This window comes from Tetrao urogallus (genome assembly GCF_951394365.1).
Source record: "Tetrao urogallus genome assembly, chromosome: 13".
Classification (NCBI taxonomy): Eukaryota; Metazoa; Chordata; class Aves; order Galliformes; family Phasianidae; genus Tetrao; species Tetrao urogallus.
In genome coordinates, this window is record NC_136826.1 from 16307956 (window position 1) to 16331580 (window position 23625).

General features: G+C 37.3%; 1 protein-coding gene across 1 annotated transcript in view; it reads left to right on the forward strand.

Moving 5' to 3' along the window:
- The window catches only part of LRCH2 (leucine rich repeats and calponin homology domain containing 2), a gene marked incomplete at both ends in the record, with an annotated part of 34767 nt that extends 13771 nt beyond the window's left edge, over positions 1-20996 (forward strand). Inside the window, 19 exons of the mRNA XM_079542038.1 lie at positions 2543-2669; positions 4614-4719; positions 4816-4952; positions 5161-5294; positions 5632-5719; positions 6044-6155; positions 6454-6551; positions 6680-6747; positions 6925-7029; positions 11255-11323; positions 12333-12381; positions 13450-13566; positions 16303-16347; positions 16765-16815; positions 17907-17964; positions 19336-19448; positions 19915-20052; positions 20406-20483; positions 20877-20996. Of these exons, the coding sequence (XP_079398164.1) occupies positions 2543-2669; positions 4614-4719; positions 4816-4952; positions 5161-5294; positions 5632-5719; positions 6044-6155; positions 6454-6551; positions 6680-6747; positions 6925-7029; positions 11255-11323; positions 12333-12381; positions 13450-13566; positions 16303-16347; positions 16765-16815; positions 17907-17964; positions 19336-19448; positions 19915-20052; positions 20406-20483; positions 20877-20996 (1813 nt within the window). The remainder of the gene's footprint in view (positions 1-2542; positions 2670-4613; positions 4720-4815; positions 4953-5160; positions 5295-5631; positions 5720-6043; positions 6156-6453; positions 6552-6679; positions 6748-6924; positions 7030-11254; positions 11324-12332; positions 12382-13449; positions 13567-16302; positions 16348-16764; positions 16816-17906; positions 17965-19335; positions 19449-19914; positions 20053-20405; positions 20484-20876) is intronic.
- Positions 20997-23625: the final 2629 nt, after the last annotated feature.

Sequence of the window (23625 nt, forward strand, 5' to 3'; positions counted from 1 at the left end):
TGAAAAGGTGGCATCCTGCTGCTGTAACACATTGCCCTCGTGGTTGTATTTCTGTCCAGGTAGACGCAATAATGGTGTTTGTTGTATCCTTGGTGCTTTAGAGCCAGCAGTTCTTATTGCTTCCTTTGTGGGAAGGAGTTGGCTACCTTGCAGAATTTCTTTAAATAAACTGTGGTAGCTGACTGTAAGGAGAGTTGGTGAAGTTTTCTTTGTTTTTACTGTTACTCTAAAAAAAAAAAACCTGTGTTTAAGATTTACCCTTAGAAACTTATCTGTCTTGGGGGTAAATCGCTCTGGCCAAAACATCGTACTCATCCCACTCATTTTGCACATTAGTCACATCCATTTTTACTGTTAAACTTAGAAAACGCATGGTTGGTTTTCCTTAGAAGAAAAGAAGCTCAAGTGGAGATTGTTAAGGATGTTCTGTGAACGTACAGAAGCAGATGGAATCTGTTGGAACCCTCCTTTACAGAGCTGAGGCCTTGTTTTCCTCTATACTCCTCACGCTTTTAACACTGGCTATATAAAGTCCAAATCATCTTCCCCAGCTGAGAGCTGTTTAGCATGTCAGACTTGATAACAGAGCTTGTTTAATATTCTATGTATTACACTTGGGGAAAAAGCAAAAACCCAAAACCAGCAGCCCTCAAAAATCTTGAATCTCCAATATCTGTTCTTACAGTGATAGTTTAAGTCCTCTGTTTGTGGAGATTCTTCAGAGGATTGATGATACAATAAAGCTGCAGGCTTTGTTTGTTTGTTGTTGAAAGAAACTTGACCTCATTTCCTGCATGGGAGCACAATCCCATTTCTCTTTTGATGGTGGTTGAGGTGCTCCATAAGTGCAGTAGCTTTTAGTTCTGAGTGGGTGTTGGTGTTATTTCAGGAGTCCCCTCACCTGAGGTCGTGGCTGTGTTCTGTTCTTCCTTTTTGTGCTAGTATCTGAGTGCTGTTTTCACAGTACGTGTGGATCGCAGTGGTGAACAGCAGCGAAACACTGCCAGACTAGATTAAATACTTCCTTACAGAAGAGAGCCACGTGATGTCCACTTCTCATTTTGTTTTTAAAAGACTGGAGGGAAGCATTACACAATTCCGAGTTGGCTGTTCCTTTTTCAAGCACAACAACCTCGATGACTTCACATGAATCTCCTATGTTTCACTGCTGATGAATTACTTTTTCATTGCCAAGTTTCCACAAAGAGAAGTTTACTCATGCATTGTATCTCATACCATCCCACCATAAGAAGCCCATCATATCTGCCTGAGGTAGAAACCCCATGCATGCATCCAAAGCTTCCTATGTTCCACTGGAACATAGGAGCTGGTGACAGTTTATTTCCAGTTTGCTGTTACTCTTACAGTGCCTCTTTGGAACTGAAACATTTTTAAGTTGTTGCAGTCTGTAATCCTGTAGCATTAGCAAACTTCTTTTTACTGTGGAAACAGTTGCTCTAATACATCTCCACTGACCAAAAGCAGTTAAGATGGTTTTTCTTTCACTTAAAGTAGAGGCAATTACTGACATCTTGGAATTCTTTAAGTATGAAAGGAATTACTTTCATACCACATCTGAACATGGTTCTTTTCTAATGCCTCTTTCTTCAATGTATGAGTGCCTTATGAGAGCAATTATATGCATTGCTGGCTGTGGCACTCAGCAACTACTAGATTTTCCAATGCTGATTTAAAATTGTCAGTAACAATATCTCTCTTGTTACCAGAGCAGACTTAAGCTGCTTTGAAGAAGTCAATTTTAATTAAAACTTACCTTGTGGGCTGTTATTCACTGAAATGGTAAATAGGTGTTGAGAGTTTTGGTGATGGCATAGGAATGACACAGTTAAATGGCATGGGAAGCAGTGACTTTTCATAGATCCCCCTGGTTGGGCTTTGATGAGAAGAATATGACTGGTAGACTCCATCAGTTTGGGTGGTCCTTTTGAAAGTGTTGGAAGCAGCATAAAAGCAAACATCAGGTATGGATTCAGTATTGCAGATGTTCATTAGCTCAGCAGGAATGCAGTAATTTGTCAGTATTTGAACCACACTGATGTTGCATTCCTGAGAGATTCCCTACTGCCTGCGGTCAGCGCTGATAATTGAGTCACAGTAGCTGGGACAAGGTGCCAAATCAGCTGTAGCTCTCCATCAGAGTGGGGATATCATTGCACAAAGCTTAGAGAACATGGGTTGGAATTTCCTGGGATGTGTTTGCTCTTGTTTGCAGTTGCATTTGTCAGTGTTCTTTTAACTTCTTTCGACAGAGTTCTCTGTATGTTTTAACATTAGAAAGTTCAGCTATAGTACATTCTCATTTATCCAAATTAAAAAGGGGACTTAAAATGATTGTATTTTAGGCTTTTTCTGGTAGGGAGTTCATGATAAAGATTATAGCTTTATGAAACATGAATGAAATTATTGTTGGTGGAGAACATTTCTTCAGAATAGGAAAAAAGTACAGCATCTGAGACTTGCCATCAGGCTTCAAGAGAGTATTATGACCCAGCCTTGCTTGTTCATTTTTCTTTCTCTCAAGTCGAAATCTTCTATCAACGTTGCCAAAATACCTGTTTGATCTTCCACTTAAAGTTCTGGTTGTCAGTAATAACAAGCTGGTCTCCATTCCAGAAGAAATAGGAAAGCTGAGAGATCTAATGGAGTTGGTGAGTATTAACTGTATTAAGGAAAGTATAACAACTTTGTTGCAGCGTAGGAAAAATATAAATCAGTAATGATTTTAAAATAAGAATGCAAAATGTGATTTCCGTTATTCTTTCCTCAACGTTTGATCTCAGAATACAGGCATAATGTATACTGCAGAGTTCCAAAACTGGGAATAAACACAGATCAGCACGCTGGGTTAACTTAAAGCCTTCAGAAATAGAATTGCTTTTCAGATTATTTCATCGGAATCTCTGATTTCTGTGTGTTAAAACGTTACATTTTTCTGCTGACTTTCTTTACAGTAATCATGATTCTGTTTTTTTATTGAAGAACTTGATTTTTTTTTCCTCTGGCTGAGGAGTTTATTTAATCCATACTCATATAGAAGTTATGCCAGTCCATTATTGTGTCCTGCTCTGCATTCCCAGGCCACCCCAGCCTTTTCTCCTTCCCTTGCTTTGGTTAGGTTGAAGAGTGATTTGAGCTATTCCCAGTTCAGGTACATCTGCAACATGATTATGTCCTGTGGCATACAGAACCTTTGTGCTTTGTCCTCTGTTGTTTTCTTAATATGCTGGGCTTTAAGTGTTAAGCTCTGCTTTTGGAGAACTGTGCACAGTCATTCACAAACTTGGCACTTGGGTGAGGTCTGATTTCTCAATATTTACTATTTCTTTGGTTACTGCAAGTAAACCATATCCTATTTTGGGAGCAGGTGTTTATGCTCCGAAGATCTTTTAGCATGACCTAGTTTTTGAGATAAGGCAACGCTTATTCCTTAACTCACAAGTAATACGAGATTCTGATTGTGAGGCTTTCTTAAGGTCTTCTACTCCTCTATTTGGTGAGAAGTTCTCTATGCTTCAGTGTCACAGAGCTTCAAGGTGAGATCCACTGCTGCTGTTTAACAGGAATTGACAATTTTTCAGTGTTACAATAGCACTGTTTTTGCATTATTTTTCAGAATTGTCAAAACTAGAATGCATGCTTGATGACAGATTCTGGACATAGCAGAGAGTTTCATTCCATTACCTGTTGGACCTGTTTAGCAGTTCATACTTTCTTTTTTTGACAACCAAGCCGCATGCTAGAAAGATTCCTTTTTAGAAAGGAGTCCTGTTTTCCATTTGGTGATGTGTACAGAGAAGAACTTGCAGTAGATACACAACAGCTGACCCTGAGCAGCCTATAATTTGAGACATCCAGCTGTGTGCAGTCATCTCTGTTGCTAACAGCCGGAGCTCTGGAACGGTGTAACGGGGAAGGAGGCTGGCTTAAGGCTGACTCACTCGGCTGAGTGAATAACTAGAAGCTAGCCTTTAAAATCAGCTTCCAATTCTTCATTATGTAGATAAGTATCTAAAATGTAATGGTATTTAGTCTAGGAAATGAGTCAATCCAGTGTATTTTATTGATGTTGTTATTGGAAATAGAAAAGTTTAGACGCTGTTGGTTATATCGGTGTGATTATTGATTATAGACCACGTAGGTGTTGAACCAGAGGCAGAAGTAGCTGTGGGCTGTGCTCATTTGGCACTGCTTTGTTACACTTTAATGCTTGAGTCCAAAGAGCCGGTGAGCCTAGCATTACTCTGTACATTTTTTGTTCCTTTGATTGAAGATTTTTAAGGAAAGAAGAATTTTTGTGAAAGGAGCAGATTGTGAATCACTTGCTGGCAGTAATACGAGAAGTTTGTAGCTGACATAGAAACTGCAGCAGGATCCTTTGTTTCCTGGGGTACAGGTTTAATTTCAAAACCAGTCGTTCATCATTTATTGTTTTAACCTTTTGAATTGAATTTCTGAAACATGAGTCACTAAATAGTGAAGAATCAATGTGAGATCTGCCACGGATGCTTTATAACAATTCTCATACCAATTTGCCTTTGTTTATTTTCATTTAAGATGTGCAGCTAATTTTTTCATTATATTTTTTTATCTAGGATATTAGCTGCAATGAACTTCAGGTTCTTCCCCAGCAAATAGGAAAACTGCAGTCACTTAGAGAATTAAACATAAGAAGAAATAATCTCCATATGTTGCCAGATGGTAAGCTGCTCATCGCCATTTCTTTAGTGTAGCTAAACAAGGTAAAGTGTTAATTGGATATCTTATTCTCCTTTTTTTTTTTCCTCCTCCATACAGAACTAGGAGACCTTCCTTTGGTAAAGCTGGATTTTTCTTGTAATAAAATTACAGAAATTCCAATTTGTTACAGAAAGTTACGTCACTTACAAGTAATAGTTTTGGATAACAATCCAATGCAGATACCACCAGCACAGGTCAGTATGGAAAAAATGCTGCTTTAGTAATTTGCATTAGAAGAGTTTCCTCTTTAAGATCCTACCTTAATACCAGTCAGGTTTTATTTTCTAGCTGTATTTCTGCTAGTAGGAATTGCGAGCACAGACTCATCGATGTAGGAAGAATTTGTTGGCGTGTGTTTTTTAAAGACATGCTATGTAATTAAGAACTGTTCTTTGTTTCCAGATATGCTTAAAGGGTAAAGTACATATATTTAAATTCCTCAGCATTCAGGCATGCCTCAGAATAGATAAAAAACCAGATTCCTTGGATCTTCCATCTCTGGGTAAACGAATCCCCTCCCAGCCACTGACAGACAGGTGAGTATTGGATTTTGGTTTTGTTTGATGCTTTTTATTTATATTCTTTAGCATTTGCTATGGAGTGGTCTTTGTGGTGGAGAAAAGAATGTAAAGCACTTGTTCTTACAGTTCAATAGCTGTAACTTCAGTGGTTTGTTTTAGAAGTCATAGAATTTACTTCTTAAGGTAATATTACTGAGTCTTAAATTGGACCTGAGTGACTGAAAAATCTCCATTGTGTGAAGATTTGTAGATGAATATACAGAAAATACATTTAAAAGAATGTTTATCTTCTTTTTAAAAAGTGAGACTACAGTTTCTTTCATTCATTGTTATTTTTTTAAATTTTAAGTAGCATAGAGGACTTTTATCCCAATAAAAATCATGGACCAGACTCTGGCATTGGAAGCGATAATGGAGATAAAAGATTGTCCACAACAGAAGTAAGTATATTTCACTGGTGAATTTCTGTAACTTGTTTTATAGGATTTTCTTTGCTTCTCTATTTCATATGGTTTGGGGAACGCTTGACAAAGTCGCACTTAAAACCCTTAGAATATTTGTACAGGTTAGTTTGAACCATTGGACTCCAGAATCAGTCACTGCTCCCTAAACTGTTACTGTCTTAAAAGAAAAAAGAAGTTTCTGTGTTGGGAGCTATTCCTCCTGATATGGGTGTGTTGTATTATAACTCGTGGCTTATTAGCAAATCATCTAATAATGTGATTTATATGCAAATTCTGTATTCAGTGTGACTGTCTTTGCAGCCATCTGATGACGATACAATCAGCCTTCACTCCCAGGTGTCAGAATCAACAAGGGAACAGACATTGAGGAACGACAATCATGTAGTGGGGAATAAACTCGATCCACAGAAAGGTAATATCTGTTGTGCATCTGTCACTTTAGGGAAAAGAACTGCTTTTCCTAAGGTAATCTAATTTAGGAAAATGGCACAAAATGATATGAGGGTACATTGGAATTCTATCTTTGTCAATTCAGAAAAAAATGTAATAAAAATCATAAATAAAGGAAGATAGATCAGGGGGATGTGATTTAATTGCATTATCTTTATCTGTAATTTTTCACTAGTACTTCTGACTGTGACTTCTCTCTCAACGTTTGATTAACAGAACTGTTAATACTCTCTTTTCTGTTCCTAATCAATCTTCACTAGACCAGGAGGTGTATGATTACATTGATCCTAATGCAGAGGAGGGAGCTGTTCCTGAGCAGGGAGATGTGCAGATTGGACCACTGCTGTCTTATATAAAGGTAACATAGCTTGATTCAAATCTCATTCAACGGACTTCTTTTTTTTTTTTTTTTTTTGTGTGTGTGTGTGTGTGTGTGTGTGTGTGTGTGTTAAATTGAAGTCTAATTTGTTTTTCATCCTAAATAAGGAACGAGGAAAACACCCTGAAAAATCCCAGAAGATAGAGCACAATGAGGACTGGGGAGATGAAAAAAGGTAAATCTTTACAGTCTTTTTTGATGAGGGGTTTTACTTTTAAGCTCCTTGCGTACAGAAGTCTGTTAAACACAGAGCTCCTCTTCTTGAGCAAAAAAGCAACAAAGAGCTGCTTGTTGCTGTTTCTGTATCTTGCTTTACTGAAGTCAGGCAAGTCACTGGTGTTTAATTTTTCAGGCTTCAGAAAGAACAGCTGCTGGCTGAGGAAGATGATGAAATCAAAGAAGTGACAGACTTGAGAAAAATAGCTGCTCAGTTACTGCAGCAAGAACAAAAACACAGGTATTAACAATGTTAGTTAACTGTGTTGCAATTAATGTATTCTTTAGCCTGCCTTGAACTTAAAAGTTCTTCATTCTGAGAACAGTTTTGAACAGTTGAAGCAATAGGCTGTCCCATGTTTCTTTTCATAAAATTGCTGTCTTAAAAGAGTGATATCCTCATGTGGAGAGAAGCACATGATGAGGAAGTGTCTTGATTTTTATGGTTTGTATGGTAATCTTTTTTTTCTTCTTTCTCTGACCAAGATGGCATGGCCAGTGCTCACCTAAATAGACTATTGTCTCTATTTAACATGTGGTGGATGTATATCTTTTATGATGGCTGTTGATATTTTATGTGTGTCTTGTCTGGTTAGCTTTAGAATGTCTTGGTTACCTAGTGTTTTGTAGTACCAAGCCACTCCTCTTCTGGTATGCTGCAAGTTAAACTTTGTCATACATTCCTCTGTCTTACAGCAGTGATCTTGTTAAATGTTTTACTTTGCTCTTAAATTGATCATATGTATGTGATCTCAGTAATTAAATTTTACTTCTTAGTTTAGGCTTTGTATTTAAAGTTTGCTTATGTATCTTTAGTTATATGGGGGGTAAATCTCTAATGTAAAATGGCACTTATTTGCAATTAGTAAAGTGAAATTTAGACCTGATTTTGAATCTGTGGCTTGTGGATTCGTAGCTTCTTGCCATCAGCAGCAGTAAGAATAATGTTTTGAAGTTGAATTGAGATATTCTTGAATTTGTGGAAAACGTGTACAGCCCGAGTCAGCAAAATGCTCAGAGAAGTGAACATCATGAAATAGCTCCTTACTAATTGCATTCCTGTTCATTCGGTGTGTTTGCTTTTAATACTACGCAGTGTTTCTTTTCTTTTTGCTTGCTGTGCTGATGACTTCCCTGTCCTTTCCCATCAACCTGTTCCGCTTCCTTCTTCCGTCTTTGGCTTTGATGTACATGAAATATGAATGCAGACGAAGGCCATTAAGCTATAGAACTTCATTCAGTGAAAAGCTCTTCCAGAGGACGAGGGCGGCAGGACGTGCATCCAGGTATACAGTGTTTGTGGAGCATCAGGTTTTCTAAAACAAAATCTGGAGAACAGAAACATTTCTGGCCATTTTTGGAAGCAAAGCAGAAAATAGGGGTTGGCTAAGTTAGCCTAAGATACTTTGCTAGCAAAAACAGATTGCAGTGTATTTATCGTTAGTTGAGTTGAAATATTGTTTCAGGAAATATTTAATTAGGCAGCCTCAACAGAGTACCTTTAAATATTTAATATTTAATATTTAATATTTAATAAACAAGAGTACCTTGACTATAAGCCTATTTTTCTGTCCCTATCACATGCTTTATCTCCTTTTCTTTTTTTTTTTCCTTTTGTTTTTCAATCTTTAACAGCTCTATTATGGAACCTCAGAGGAAAAAGTTTGTTCCTTCAAAAAGCTCTTGAGTTTAGTGATTGCTTTCATACTATCATGACTGAGAGTTTGTTTTGCATTTGTCAGCCATGAGTGAGGCTACAGGTACACAGAACTCACAGGAAGCTAGAACTCTGGGATGGGATTATGTAGGTTGTGCTCAGATGTATGTGTACGTGATGAACTGAGTGCTTTCAGGTTTAGCTACATTATTAGTTAACTTTAACTTACCCTGGATGCTTTCTGCTGAAGCAGACCAGGAATAGGATAATTAATTAATTGAAACGATCTTCTGTGGTACCAAATGAGTCTGTTTCACTTCTTGTGAGCGTTGGGTGTACGTGCTCCCCTGACAACAGGAACTGTCTGAAGCTGTAAGAGCACAGCTTACAATGACAACATAATACATGAAGGCATTAGACTGCTCCTGAATGACTGGAGTCTTTCTCTTGAGTTATAATCTGTTATTTTTGGCTTACAGTGAAAGATTTCTACTGTCTTTGTGAGCTTAATAGATCCCAGATAGTTCCTGTATTTTAAGCATAGTGGTGACAATCCTTCAAGCACCAGTAGCATCATTTGCTTCATTTGCGTTCCTTAATTGCAATATTGTGTTTGTTTAAAATATAAAAACGAAGACTATTGAGAAGAGAAGCTGCTTTATCAATTCTCAGACCTTGGAAAATATTTTTCAGTAACATAACTGGACTATCACTTCTTTCCCATCTCGTCAGCAGTTTGGTGCAGTTGTTAGTTTGCATGGCATACAACCAGAAAAATGAGTCAGCGTTGATTTTCGAGCTCAATGTATATATAAATACGTATAATTGTTTGTGCTGTTGAGTTTTTACATTTCACACTGTGTGTGTTTTAGAACCCTTGCAAAGCTGTAGTTGATCTGTATAGTAGCGCAATTTCTGTAGTTAGTGGGAACGTAAGTAGAAAATAAACTGCAGTGCTGATGCAGTTCTCTTCTGCCCATTCTTACACTGGGATTCAATATGAGCATCTGCCAGTCATCTGTCCAAATCTTTGTGTAGCTGGATTTGATAGATGGCAAGAGTAAAAGCAATTGCTGGGCTCTTTGTGCCATTAACATCTTACGTAAAGGAGCATCATTTTAGGATTTAAGTTTCCCTTTATTGCCCACTGTTTTGTACTGTATTTCCTGGAAGAAAGATTGAGGCTACCAAGTCTGTATTTCCAGATAAACTATTTTGCTATGAACTCAGGAGTCTGCAGTTCTCTAAATTCATATTAATTTAATGTGAATTATGATGTATGACATTATATGGCACAGTTTTTCCCTAACACTTCTGTTCATGATTGTGGAGAAGAAATAGCCTTTGCTACATAGAATCATTGAGTTTACAGGAATTAATGCCCATTTTGGTCAAGCAGATGCATCATTGTGTTTGGGTCTCTCAAATTTCTACATCCCTTCAGCTCATCTTAATGATGAAATATCACTACAGAGTTTATCTGAATTTCTCATTGCCTTCAGTGGAACAGAGAGAGCTAAATTACTCTGGGAATTGATTCTAAAAAGTAATGACTACAGAGCAGTTTATTTCATGATGGTTGGTGCATCCTGTGCTCTGAAAGTTAATTTTTTGATGAAATTTACTTCTTTCTGGACTTCTTTAAATTCTGGAAAGTGCCCTTCAGGTTGATTCTGAGGACAAAATGTAGGGAGCACGTGCTGCAAACTGAATTATCGAGTTGTGTTACAGGCTTAACTTCTCAGTCCTGTTAAACTGAATTTCACACACTCAGATTTGAACTAAAAGAGTAATGAGTGAGCTCAGAGTTATGTCAGTAATCAAAAGTCTGAATGGAAATTAGCCATCATTTGAAGTTCCTTCTTTTACTGCCATATATTACGATGATGACAACGTGCAAGCAGAGTAGTTGGTTTTCTTCTCCTTTTTTTTTTTTTTTTTAACCTATTTTTAATAATTCTAGGTAGAATTTGATGTAAACTTCTTTGGTCAGTCCTCTCCAGCACGTGGTGAATTCAGTGTTGAACCATAATGTTGATACCTCCAAGAATTCATTAATCATTCTAGTTATCCTCAATGTGATGCTTAACTGAAAATATTTAAGTGTTCGTGGTGGGTTGGTATTTTTAACATTTTACACACAGGAAGGAGATTATATTTATTTCCAATTTAAAAATTATAATCTGAATCTGTATGTAGTTTAAGATTTTTATTGGTTAGGGTTGAGGAAAAAGGACTTTCTGTAGGTTTATTAGACTTAGCTTAGTTCTTAGCTTGCATTTCTCTTATTCTCCTGTTTTCCCCCTCTCCTTTTCTTGCATTTCTTTTGCATTTGCAGTCTTAATCAGCAGCCCTCCTTCCTCCTGCTGACTGATCTGCAGTGCTCAGCCTGTTCTGTCTGCTGTAGTTTGACCATCTTGTCTCTTCTGGTTTTAGCAAACAGTGGGGCCTTTTGTGTGGAGGGTGGAGTAACTTCACGCAGCTGCAAGATCAGTTCAGCTGGTGTGTGCTTAAAGAGAAAAGGGGAAACTGCATTTTGGTTTGGATTATGATCGATTTTAGTTTAAAAGTCAGAACAGGAGTATTATACAAGCTGAAAACTGCGTTGTTGTTTTGAATGGAAGCAGAATTGGCCTTGGATTTCATATCTATGGGTACACACGTACATATTCCAACTTTATGCAAGATCCTACCTTTATTGTTCAAACTTTATTTACAGGAAAAGTTATACTGTGTAAGTGATGTGTGTTCTAAGAAAAAAAAAAAAACTACAAAACTATTGACTATTATGCTTTTTTTTTCCCTGTAGGCTTCTTAATCATTCAGCCTCAGTAAGCACGAGGAACAGGCCAAAGCAGCCAGTGGAGTCTGAAAAATGGTATTAATCTACTTTATCATATCTTTTAATATTTTATGGAACTAATTCTGGTATTTGTTTTATGTCAGTAGTGCCATCTTTTGACCTAGTGTTTTAGTTCAGGATGAAACAACAGAAGCACATGTGTACACAAGGTACATAGGTGTTACAGACTGTTTGTTGTCTTATTGTGCTGATGTGCAGGAACTCCAGTCACTCTCTGTGTTAGGAACATAAAAAGATAATAGAAATACTGACATATCCATAAGGAATTCCCACATATAGACCGTGTAGTAGCTATAGATATGTATGTACTAACAGCAGAACAGAATTATTTATTGTAGCAGTTCCTGCAGTTCTCATTGCTTAACAGCCTAACAGATGTGATTCAGACAGATTTCCTATGCCTAACAGCTTTAGAAAGCAGGTCAATTGGTTTGAGGCAAACACGAAGAAAAAGGAATAGAAAATACAGAAACTAAGAAATGCCTGGTTACTTTGGGAGTAGATTTTATCATCATTGCATACGCAGAGCTGAGTCCATGTATTAAATGCTCAGCTGTAGTCTTTTGGTATACTGCATGGCTTCTGAGCTCATGTTCTACTTCAGCTGTCAGAATGTGAATGAAATGGTTGTTGGTAAGTTGATGGAGCTGAGTTTCACAGGAAGATTTAGAAATAAAATTTTTAAGTGGCACTAAATCTAAACTTTTCTATGTTGCTCTGATGAGCTCAGGCACCATCCTTGGCCTAAAGTATCCTTTTGAGATTCTGCCTTTTCATTGTCCCATCTTAAAAGGTTTCTCACTTCCATTGTTAGTGTAAGCTTCTACTTAGCTGTATGGAGCTAACAGTGAAATGAAGGCTGTGAATCTTCCAGATGCTTGAGAACAAATGTTTTGCCAGCTTTGAAGAAACGCTGGGTGGTTGCTTTGAAAAACAAAATAATGGAACACAGTAAATTCTTGTTCTTTAAATACACAAAAATAAAGTAATGAAATTCCATAATGCCTCTCCTTTTGATTTTTAGTGTCTCAGCAGATGAAGTGAACTCTCCAGTGTCTCCATACAGCTGGCAGGTAAATATCCAAATGCAAAAGGTTTGTTTGCTTCATAGTTAAGTCAATTTGTTTCTTGCCGAAAATGTGTTAATTTGGTTGTTTGCATATATAATGTACATATAATTGTGGAAAATGGAAAACTTTTCATCAACTTTGAGACAGTTTGACTCAAGCTGTGTAATGCAAGGCTTTTTAGGGGGTATGGTAACGGCTGTACGATTTTGAGACTGGTGAGGTAAAGTTTGTTTTTTGAATTTATTTGCGTGAACAATAAGATGATGGCAAATCAGTAAAAAAGAAAAAAAAAAAGTATAAATAATTTGAATTATGTATGTCTTCCACTCCATGTACCTCCTCCAGTCTTTCATGACACAAAATTGCAGTGAAACTGTAAAGGGTACTTAATTATTTTGGAGTCTTAATCCATCAGTTAATATAGTTGCTGAATGGCCCAATAATTTAAAAGTAATGAATCTTTGAAAATGCAGGTACTCTGTCTTAGCCTCTTTATGAATTGGTCCCTTCAGTTTGTCCACTGGTTTCCACAGAGCAAGCAAACATATTTATTCTTACTTTAAGAATGAATTTCCATTAACCGCCTCTGTCGAAGTATTCCACTATGCAACATTCTGAGGAGACTTTTATACTGCTGTCTGGTGTTTGTAGCCTTTTGGGTGACAACAGTATGCAAATTCTTCTTATATTCATCCTCTTCCTGTGCAGTGAATGTTCATACTGAGAAATGAGATGTGCTGCTGGCTAACCGCAGTTCTGACCGGCCCTTTGAAGTTATATATGGTAGCATTAAATGGCTTCCTAACATACCTGTGAATGTTAAGCTAGTGCAGAAAAGTGTGTTGTTCTCATAAGAAATGATTTTGTAGTTCCTTTTTCTTGTATGAAGTGTATTTTAGCATTTGAAGTGGTTCATTTTTAAGTGGACAGTTGATTTCTACTAGAATTCCCTTTGACACTTCCATGCCTTAAAGCTACGTTGTGGGAAGCCAACTGTAGTTTATAATAATTTGTGGTAATGCATGCAAGGTGTATTTTATCATCTTGTGAAGTATTTGTAAACTTTCCTAGCCACTGGAAAACCAGAAGGATTCAGTGGACGATCAGCGCTGGCCAGAAACACAGCCAATAATTTGGCAGAATGAAGAAAGGAGGAGAAGTAAACAAATTAGAAAAGAGTATTTCAAGGTAATACATGGTGTGGGTAATTACTTTGTATTTTTTTTCATTTACCTTGTATTGTTTGGGCTTTTGCTTCTTTGCTTTGCAAGAGCCATGCAAGGTTGGAAAGGACCTCTCAGAGCTTCTGTTTCAAAGCACCCTGCTACAGACAGATTGCTCAGAGCCCCATCCAGTCTATCTGGCTCCAGGTTGAAGGATTTCATTTTCAGTCTAAGGAAAATGTGCTTTGCCTTTTCGTGCAGCGTGGTTACAAAGGATATACGTGCATTTTGGTTCTCACTGCATGTTTGCTCTGTATTGATTTTGCTGCTGCAGTGAGTATCATCGGTCACTAGATGTCAGTGTATGCTTGTTGCAGAACTGCTGAGAAACAGCAGCACTCAGATAAAATGTGCTTTTACACACAGTGGAGGAATAGGATTACTTCTGACCAGTGCTAGGTTAAGATCTAATTGGTAAGTTATGAAATCAGTTTCTTGGGTCTCTACCATCAAAGATCTTTATAAAATGATAGGAAATTTTAAAGAAATTAAGTCTATGAGGGAAAAAATAGAGCATGCTTTATAATCGAGATACTTCCTTGTGATTGAAGAAGCTATTAATTTTCTTGCCCTTGGGAATTTAGAGAGTTTTATCCTAACTTGAATTCTAGTGACCCCTTTCCAAGGTTTGCATCCGTTAATTAACTTCACACTGCAGTCTTTGAGGGGAAGGAGGAGAAAATTCTCAAACTGAATCCTGCCATTTAATTCATTAATCTAACCATGTTTAATAAGCATTCGTACAGAAGGTTTGCTTTGGTTATTTATTTTCACTTCAAAAAGTGTATTTAAATACTAATAGTTCTGAGCTGGTGGTGGAGGCAGATACCTGAAATTACATTTCATACAGCTGTGTGTCTCAACATGCTTAATTTACTGATGTATAAGCAACAAAAAGTACTGTCTCACTTCATTCTCATCAGTTTCATTTGCAAAAACAAGGCAACAAGTAAATGAAGTGAACCCTTTTATCCATGACAAACGTGGGGGGAATCAACTAAACACAAGTGAGCTTCACAGCTGTTCTGAGAGCCAAATCAAAGTACAGTTCATAGTGTCCATATTTTCTTGGCAAAAAGAGTGCATTGAATAATGTCTGTAGTGCCAAACATTAATGAGTATCTTAAGAGATGTCATGCCAAGCTACTGCAATGGGTGTTATTAAACCAGGAATAATTTACTTGGCTCAGAATCCAGAAGTATTAATAGAACATCTTTATTATATAATCTATATAGTTTTATTGCTGCAATTGTTCAGTGCAGCTAAGGATGCCTACGAGAATCAGAACTCCTTTTCCTTAGTATGTCTTTGAAGCCTGGCCAATATTTCAGATCTTTATTGTACTGAATATTATTGATACAAGAACTTTTACCATCTAAGACAATTTTATGAACCCAAACGCATTTTTGTTGGGATAGTTTATAGTTGGATTGTAGCTCCATCTAAACAGAAATTCTGCTTAGCATACGCACAAGGGAAAGGAATTACTATGTGCTAGCTGTGATATGGTTAAGTATGGGGAAAAAACCTAAATGCAGAACTGGCTGAAGGCCTGCATAAAAAAGTAGTCAGCTGTGGATGTCTACAGGGCACAGAAAATTAAGCTTTGGCATATGAACTCCCAAAGTAATGTATTTCCTTGCAAACACACAGGAGATATTTCCCTTGAGATAACCTGAAGAAGCAAAATATCCAGACATAAATGTGTTTAACACATCTGTATGTGACCCCAGGACTACATGAACTGCATACGTAGGTTCCGTTTTAAAAACAAAAGAAGTCATTCAATAACTCTTGAAAAGGCTTCTCCTCAGAGGAAGGCTGACATCTTAAGTGTTTCATTAAGACATAGAACTTCACCTAACAGAACTATTGGAAGTTGAGTATTTGTGAATGCTTAGAACATAATTTCAAGTCAGTTTTGTCTTCTTAAATTCTTCTAACTGTAACTTATAGGCAGCCTTAAAAATCGGATCTCTGAGGAGAGATCCTGAAACTGGATTCTTCCATTTCCAAAGTCACACTCTTAATCTGTCGTGTTTTGTATTGTATCATAATAGCAGATAGTGCAGCCCCGTGCACTTCAAGCATTGAGTTTTGTGGTGGCTGAACTCTTTGTTTTCCTGTTTATTTGTGTGTTTCCTCTGCATGCAATGAAATACATTTCTTTTCCATCCTAAATAGTGCTTTTGTAACTTTCTTGCTTCAATCCCTCCTTCGTTTCCATTGCGCTTCTGAGATAATCAGGAGGTGGGGACAGGAGCAATGTGCAAAATTTCACAGACCTCCTGTGAAAGAGCAGTGGCCTTCAGTAGGTAAAAGTATGTGATCAGGCTTTGCAGTTGTAAATGAAATCCATCTTAAAATTGCTTCTGAGGTGTATTTTTGTATCTAATGCTGAAGGCTGTCAGTTACTGAGGTCTGTCTTCTTGAATCAGATGTTATATGCAGTCAGAATTCACATTATAAAAGTATTTCTGAAATGGGTTTGTTCTCATCAACATACAGAAATTCTGGGTATTCCTGGGTAGCCTAGGAATTGAGTGTTCCTTTTGTCTTCTTTCTCCTTCCTTTGATTCTGTAACATGTTCTTTTTCTTGGTATCTTCAAACGTAGTAACTTCTGAATGGTATCAACCCATGTAGTTTGAAGGAAAACCACGCTTCCATTTTCACGTTGATAATTCTATGTGTTTTGCAGTATAAATCTTCCAGAAAGAGTTCAAGTGGAAATGAAAACGATGAGGTAAGAAATGGTGATTGTGTGAAATGCATAAGAAAATTGTTTTATTTGCCTCTTAGAAACAACAGTGAGCCATGTTTATGGAACAGCATGACATTGGCTAGAGTTGGTGCAAACCAACTTTGCTTTCCCAAGGCCATAGCAGGAATACAATGAAATAAATGTACTCCTATTTGGAAAAAAAAACAGCCAAAAAAACCCCAAAATTGTGTAGTGTGGAAAAGGTATTATAAAGTAATGTTCTACATTAGTTTTCTTAAGTAGTGTTTCCTACGTTACATGTCTTTAAATTCAGTTTCTACCAATTTGTGCCATACTTGACAAATGTACGTCTCATGTATTTTGTATTTCATTATTTCATGTTTTCTTGTTAAATCATAGTTTTCATTTTATAATTTCATCTCTTTGGTTTCTTTTTAGCAAGACAGTGATAATACTAATGTGTCCCCACAGTCTCCTGTGTCGTCTGAGGTACAAGTTTGTGGCTTTGTTTTTCACTCAACAAACATTCTTTTTGTGCACATTGCTCGTGTCTCCAGGTTTGCCATGCAGACATAAAGCTGCTAGATTACTTTGCAACTGGAATTAAGGCTATTTCTTTGTAATGAAGAGTCAAAAGTAGAAATCAGACATAATGTGTTTTTTTTTTTTTTTTTTTACCTTTGCAACTGTCTGGTTGTCCGTAGGTTATTTTTTTTTTTTTTAATTAATTGATCTGTAGAAAGATGCATTACTTTGTCTCCTTTATTCTCCAAATGAAAGCAGCTAATGAAGATTAATCCAATTTGGTGTATGAAGTAGTTTTCCCTCATGCATTAGCTGTTCAGAGAGGTTCGAGTAAAACTTGTGGTTCAGTTTTCAGTACGTTGCAGGGAACCCAGAGGTACTGACACTGCTGAAGTGGTTTCATTCTTAGGATTTCCTGTCATCTGTGTGATGCTGCCTTGCAGCTTCATTCATCGGTTGTGTTGCTTTGTAAGTAGCATCTGTGTAGTCTCACTGCACTTGCACTAATCTCCTAAGCTAAACATACCATACCAAAGAGAAGTGTTTCCAGCTAGTGCTGATATGAAGCCTGAGTGGAATGAGTAGAACGTCTCCCACACACAATGAAATGCATTGAACTAAGAATTTCTCATGTATGTACATACCAGGTTGCTGAGTACTTTCTCTTAGTTGTTTCTCATGTCACAGTATATCTTCATAATTGAAAAGAAACATTTCTTTAAAAAATCAGTTGCAAAGATATCTGCGTTAGCTTGCATCTGCATTAGAATTCAGTTAACAGAATGGTTTGCAGTTGTTTGAGGTGATTGAGAATAGGTATTAATCTTAGAATAGATTTTAGTTTATCTGGTGCTGACTTTTGTGCCTTGGTAAGATGAGTTCACTTCTATTCCATTTTCATTATAGCATCCTTTTCTGAGAAGTGTTTTACAGTTAAGCAGAAGGGCTAATTCTGTTCTTTTTTAGACAAGAATAATTTAAACGCTATTTTGATGGGAACAGAAGTTAATTATTGCAATGAACAGAAGAAAACAGACTTTCTCTCTTTTTGACAGGATTATGAAAGGACTGATAGTAACACTCACGGTCCGTTTGGTCTCAAACCAAGGTCAGGTAAGCTACCATGATGAAACAGGTTTTCATTCCCCAGGCAGGAGCAGAAAAGGACACCAGATGCATGCATTGGAATGAATGCAAAGGGAGGACACAGCACATCATTTCACTCAGTGTACTTACCACAAGCATGGTTCTGGAAAAGACATGGTTTGCCAAAGCAGCTGTCCAATAATTGAAAGTTCCCAGAGCTGCACAGTCACTTTAACTTCACTGATTTATTTTTTGCATGTTTAGTCATGGTGAAAGAACAGGGAAACAGCGTGCAGTTGTTCTTGAGACATGATGAGGCAACAGGGTTTCAGGAGAAGTGGTTTTTTGTAATTTGTCCCATGAAAGGATGCATGGAGCAGAGCTTTGTCAGGAATTGCATGTCTTGGTGCCTTATTGTGCTCTGACTCTTCCAAAACTCTGCCCCCGGTTGCATCAGACTAGATTATCTAAAGGCTTTCAGTTTTCTGAAATCCAGAGTTTCAGAATATCCACAAATACTTTGCTATTACAGTACTATTTTTTTTTTTAAGGTCCATGAGAATATTCTATGTCAACAGTATAAGACATAATTTGGCAAAGCCAGTCTGCAGTCTCATTTCCAGCTAACATACGTTAACAATCTTCGTTTTGTTGCTGTTTAAAGAAAAGATAACCTGACATTTTCTGTCTTCATGGTAGTGAAATTTGAGCGCTTAAATGTTAACCTGTGAGCCCTCAATAGCAGCGTCTGGCTGAGTTCATACAAGTGGCACCTTTAGGGCCCTCAAATCATTTGTCATTTGTAAGCAGCTCTTGAAACTCTGTGCCAAACAAGATTGGCTTGTTGCATATATAAGGGCATGATTGGCTGTGCACATCTGGAGTTATCTGTGTCCTAGGCTGTAGGAAGTTGGGGTTTCATAGAAGTTAGGAGGCTTGTTAGTTCTCCTTTGCCAGCATTCTATAAAATCTAGTTGTCGTTAGGCTTTCTGAACATGATGAATGAAGTGAATTGCAGTCAAAGTATTTAAGAGACAAGCTCTGAACTCTTGGATAAGATTCTTGTTCCTTTCTTTAGCCTCCGTAACAATGTTTTCAAACCTAGCTTGCAAGATAAGCTTGCAGAAGTACAAATAGAAACATATACTTTAAGTATTTGAATAGTGAAGTCAGTTCTGTGTCCATATTTTGATGTAATGCACTTGCAGTTAAATAAGATGATTTATGTTTTATTTGAAGACTGTCTCATGGACAGCATCTGTTACTTCAGGATACTGATGTGTCTCTTTTCTGTCAAGTTCTGTAGCATGTTTTTCCCTGCTGTTATCCTTGATGGTAGATTTTATTACTGTTCTTAAAATCTGAATTCTGAAGGCTAACTTCAGTCATGTTCAATAGCTTTCAGCCGTGCAGCTCGCCAGGACTATGGAGCAATGGATCCTGGATTTACAATGAGGAGGAAAATGGAGCATTTAAGAGAAGAAAGGGAACAAATAAGACAGCTTCGCAATGTATGTACTGTTATTTACTATGTAGGTGCAGTGCATTTAATTTGCTTTGTACCACAGTTGAAACCTTGGTAGTCTTTTACTCCTCCTTCTAGTAAACTTCTATGTGATTTCAGCCCACAAATTCTGCACAGTAACAGCTGTGGAGGTATTCAGCCTCACATTTCTGCCTTTCAATTCTGTGCTTTCTTGTTATGAGCAGTGGGATTCAGCATATGGTTTTGAGAGCTGTTGTGGTAGTTGCTGGCTGAATGTCTGTGTCAGTGTGTGTGGCTGTCTGAATGAAAGGCAAAAACAGAACAAGCAAAGGGAATGTGATCTTGATGTAGAATAATCGTGCTCAGTGAAGTATGAATTGACTCCACTTAATCCTAATATTAAAACGCCCTTTTAAAACTGCCTGCTTTAAAACATCTCGTATTTAAAATGAATTATTAGCTAACCAACTCACTCACGGGCTTTTTAACAGAATCTTGAATCAAGGTTAAAAGTAATCTTGCCAGATGACATTGGGGCAGCACTGATGGACGGAGTCGTTCTTTGCCATCTAGCCAACCACATAAGGCCACGCTCCGTTGCCAGCATTCACGTACCATCGCCAGCAGTGGTAAGTCATTTAGCTCACTTTTTTTCACATTTAGCTCACTTTTTTTCACATTTAGCTCACTTTTTTGCACATTTAGCTCACTTTTTTTTTTTTTGGCATCGTAATTGAAAACAAATTTTTGAAGCTGATTGCAAAAAAAGTCACGTATATAAAAAAGTCACGTATGATATCTGCCTTATTCAATCTTTTTCAAGAATTATTAAATAAGGCTCAGAAGTTTGGTTGAAGAGCTGTTTTCGTGTATTGAATCTATATAATTTGTGTTCTGGTTTGTATTTTAGCAGCTGTTGCAGAATTTGCATCAGATGCAAACAGTATTTCACAGTTACCTGATGAAAATCCTCTCTTTACAGCCTAAACTCAGTATGGCAAAGTGCCGAAGAAATGTTGAGAACTTTCTGGATGCTTGTAAAAAATTGGGCGTTCCACAGGTATGGTAATTGCCTTCATGACTAACATTATTACACCAAAGGTATGTCAGTAAATAGAGCCTACAGCAGGGCAAGCAGGTGGGGAGCAGTAGTGATTATAACACTGTCCAGGGAGCTTAAAGATACGAAAGGAAGGGAAGAGTCTTATTCCTGGCCTGTAGCATTAAACTGAGGATGCTGTGTTTCCAGCTGGCACCCAACAGCAGGAATAATACTGAGGACCCAATCTGTTAGTGCCTCCAGGAGTTCCCAAGGGGAAAACTGATAATTTCCCACATCAAGATGTTTTCTATGCAGATATCTAACATATGTGCAACTTCAGGGAGAATGCTTTTGTTACCCAGCTGGGAGAGAGTGAATGAAGCTTAATACCTATTCTACTTTATTTTACAGGAGAGACTGTGCTTGCCTCATCACATACTGGAGGAGAGGGGTCTGGTGAAGGTTGGCCTCACAGTTCAAGCTCTGCTTGAATTGCCCACGTTGAAAGTATCTCAACTTTCTGCCATGTAACACGAGTTCTTGGAAGCTCTGGAGCAGTTCAGCTTCCTACATAGGATTCCTACATAGGAACATTCAAGCCATCAAAAACTAATGTCTGTCCAGATGCTGTAGAGAGCCTTACTTTGGAATTATACATGAAAACCTTGGAGTCATCTGATGTTAAAATACCGTAACGATTCGTTTCCTTTTGTAGTTGGATGCACAAAGATTTTGCATCAGGTTCTCTTTCCATTTAAAAGTTAAAACTTTAAGTTCAAAATGACCATTTAGCATCTCACAGTGTTACATTTAAATGCTGGATTTCTTTTTCTACATTGGAAACGGTTTTTGAATTAATTTAGAAGTACAAAACCTGATCCTCCTTGCTTGAATTATTAAGGTCAACTATCTGATTTAAAGGCAAAACGAAAACGTGGCGATGATTTGATGGTAAAAACGCAGTGACTGATAGCTGTAATCCACTCCCACTCTCTTAGAAACCTTAACTTTAGTGTTCTTTCTTTTTATTTTTGCACTCCTGATTGTAACTTACGCACTTCCAACATTGCCAGTATTTAGTCTGAGTGTGTGGTGATGCAAAACAATGGGAAAAAGGACACTGAGTTTTGTTTTTTTCCAGTCTTCTAGGTTGGTGCCAAATATTTTTTTCAGTTGTACTGTAGATTGTTTACATGTGAAGTGCCTGTGTAATTGATAACTCTTACTAGTCTTAAACATTTTTTGAGATTTCTTTGTTGAAAATAGATAAAATGGGAATTTTTAAATATTTTAATAGTTTTTTGTAAAATCAACACGTGGAGATTTAACTGATGCTTCACCTTTTTTTGATGTTGGATGTTTTAAGTTTGTTGCACAGTTGATTATGTCGTTATCTAATAATTAGAAAAGACTGTAAATACACTTTATTTATGATATTTAATTTGATAATACCTAATCATTTTTTGTTTGTTTTAATGTATTGTTGGGTAAACAAAGCTGTCTACTTCTCTTTGCTTGGGACAAACAAATACACGTGGTGAGTACAAAGTGAGGATTCGTGATGCATACAGAGTAATGGAGGACATTCTGATTAAAACTGCCAAAATCTCAGGTTTATACTGTGAATCCCAGGACCTCATGTAATACTGCTCCTGGGTTCACATTACATTTTTACAATTTGCAATTACCCACGATTGAGTTGAGGAATCTCGGTGTCTGTCCTTGTCACGTTCACAGGATTTATTGTGTGAGTTGCATGAGAGCGTGGCACAGCACACAGATCAGTTTGCACAGATGTCACTGTGCCAAGACATTGGGTTTCTGAAAGAGTACAACTGTGCTGCATTGTTTGTTTTTATCTTCTTTTTGTATTCTGTGCAGATTCTCAGCATTTTGAGAGCATTCTGAAACCCTGCACAGAATACACAGCTGAATTCATTTCCAGAAAGGCTGCAAATCATTTGGTGGTTTTAGTAGCAGGTTGAATTAGTTTGTTGGATAGGTAGTTCATATTTACAAAAAAAAAAAAGCTTTGTCACAGATATTCTGTTTTAGGCTAAATTAATTTTGACTGAGGGATGTGTTTGCCTTGTGTGTAACAGGATTTGGTTCTGTCCTTTCCTTTAAGGTTTCACAGCTCATTGAAAAGCTGATGTAAAACTGCATTTCCAATGTCCAAGTCTAAAATCTTTCTTAAACAGAATACACATGTGATCTGTAGTGCTTTGACATCTTGAAATGCTGTAGATGCTGTATCTTAAATTGGTTGTTGCATCAGTCACATAATACTCATTTCAACAACTTAAATTCAAAGGCAGTGCCTGTAATTCTGTGATCTGAGGTCATGCTAAGGCTAAAATGAGAAGGTAATGTGTTTCATTAAGCTGATTTCTTGTTGCTGTGTGCTGCAGTTGAAGAACACAACCATCCAACAGGAGTAACTCATTGTCTTTCAGTTCCTTGCTGCGTAGTATCTGATGGCTGTAACAGTTCTGTTTCAGTTTGTTGGCCATTGCATTGCTGTCTATGAATGGTCACTCCAAGTTTTTTGGCTTAACCCAATCCACACTGCTGCTTAATTGTCACTTAGATATTTTTTCTTGCTTTAAACACTTTCTATCCAAATACAACTAAACTTATCAATTTACCATATCACAGTGTAAATGTTAAGAATCCCCTTGATGTAACGTACCAGATACTTATCAGTTTTATGAGATTAGCACGTTATCTCCTAGTAACATGATAACTGGATATGAAGTTCATGTCCTCATCTTGAATTGAACCTCTGAAATTGAAAACTACGGGAATAACCCTTTGTAACCTCTCCAGAATCCTTCCCCATGAGTGGGGATAACTCTGCTTTGCAAGTCTTTGGACGTTGTTATGGACTTCTCAATATGGGGAAAATAACTCCTGGTGCTTAGAGGATTTCCTCTTTAGCACTGCAAAAAATGAAGGCTTTCCAGTGTCCTTTGGAGCAATCTGAGTAAAGGTCTGCTATACCTGAGTGAATCTTTGCTCATTTTCCTGTAGCCGCTTTTCCAAATAATACTCTGGAGCAGTGCTACCAAAAAATGATACACAAAATGAAAGTGAAGCTATGTTAAGTTTCCCTAATGAATTTCAGAATTAACTAAGAGTGCTTTTGTTATTGCAGTAG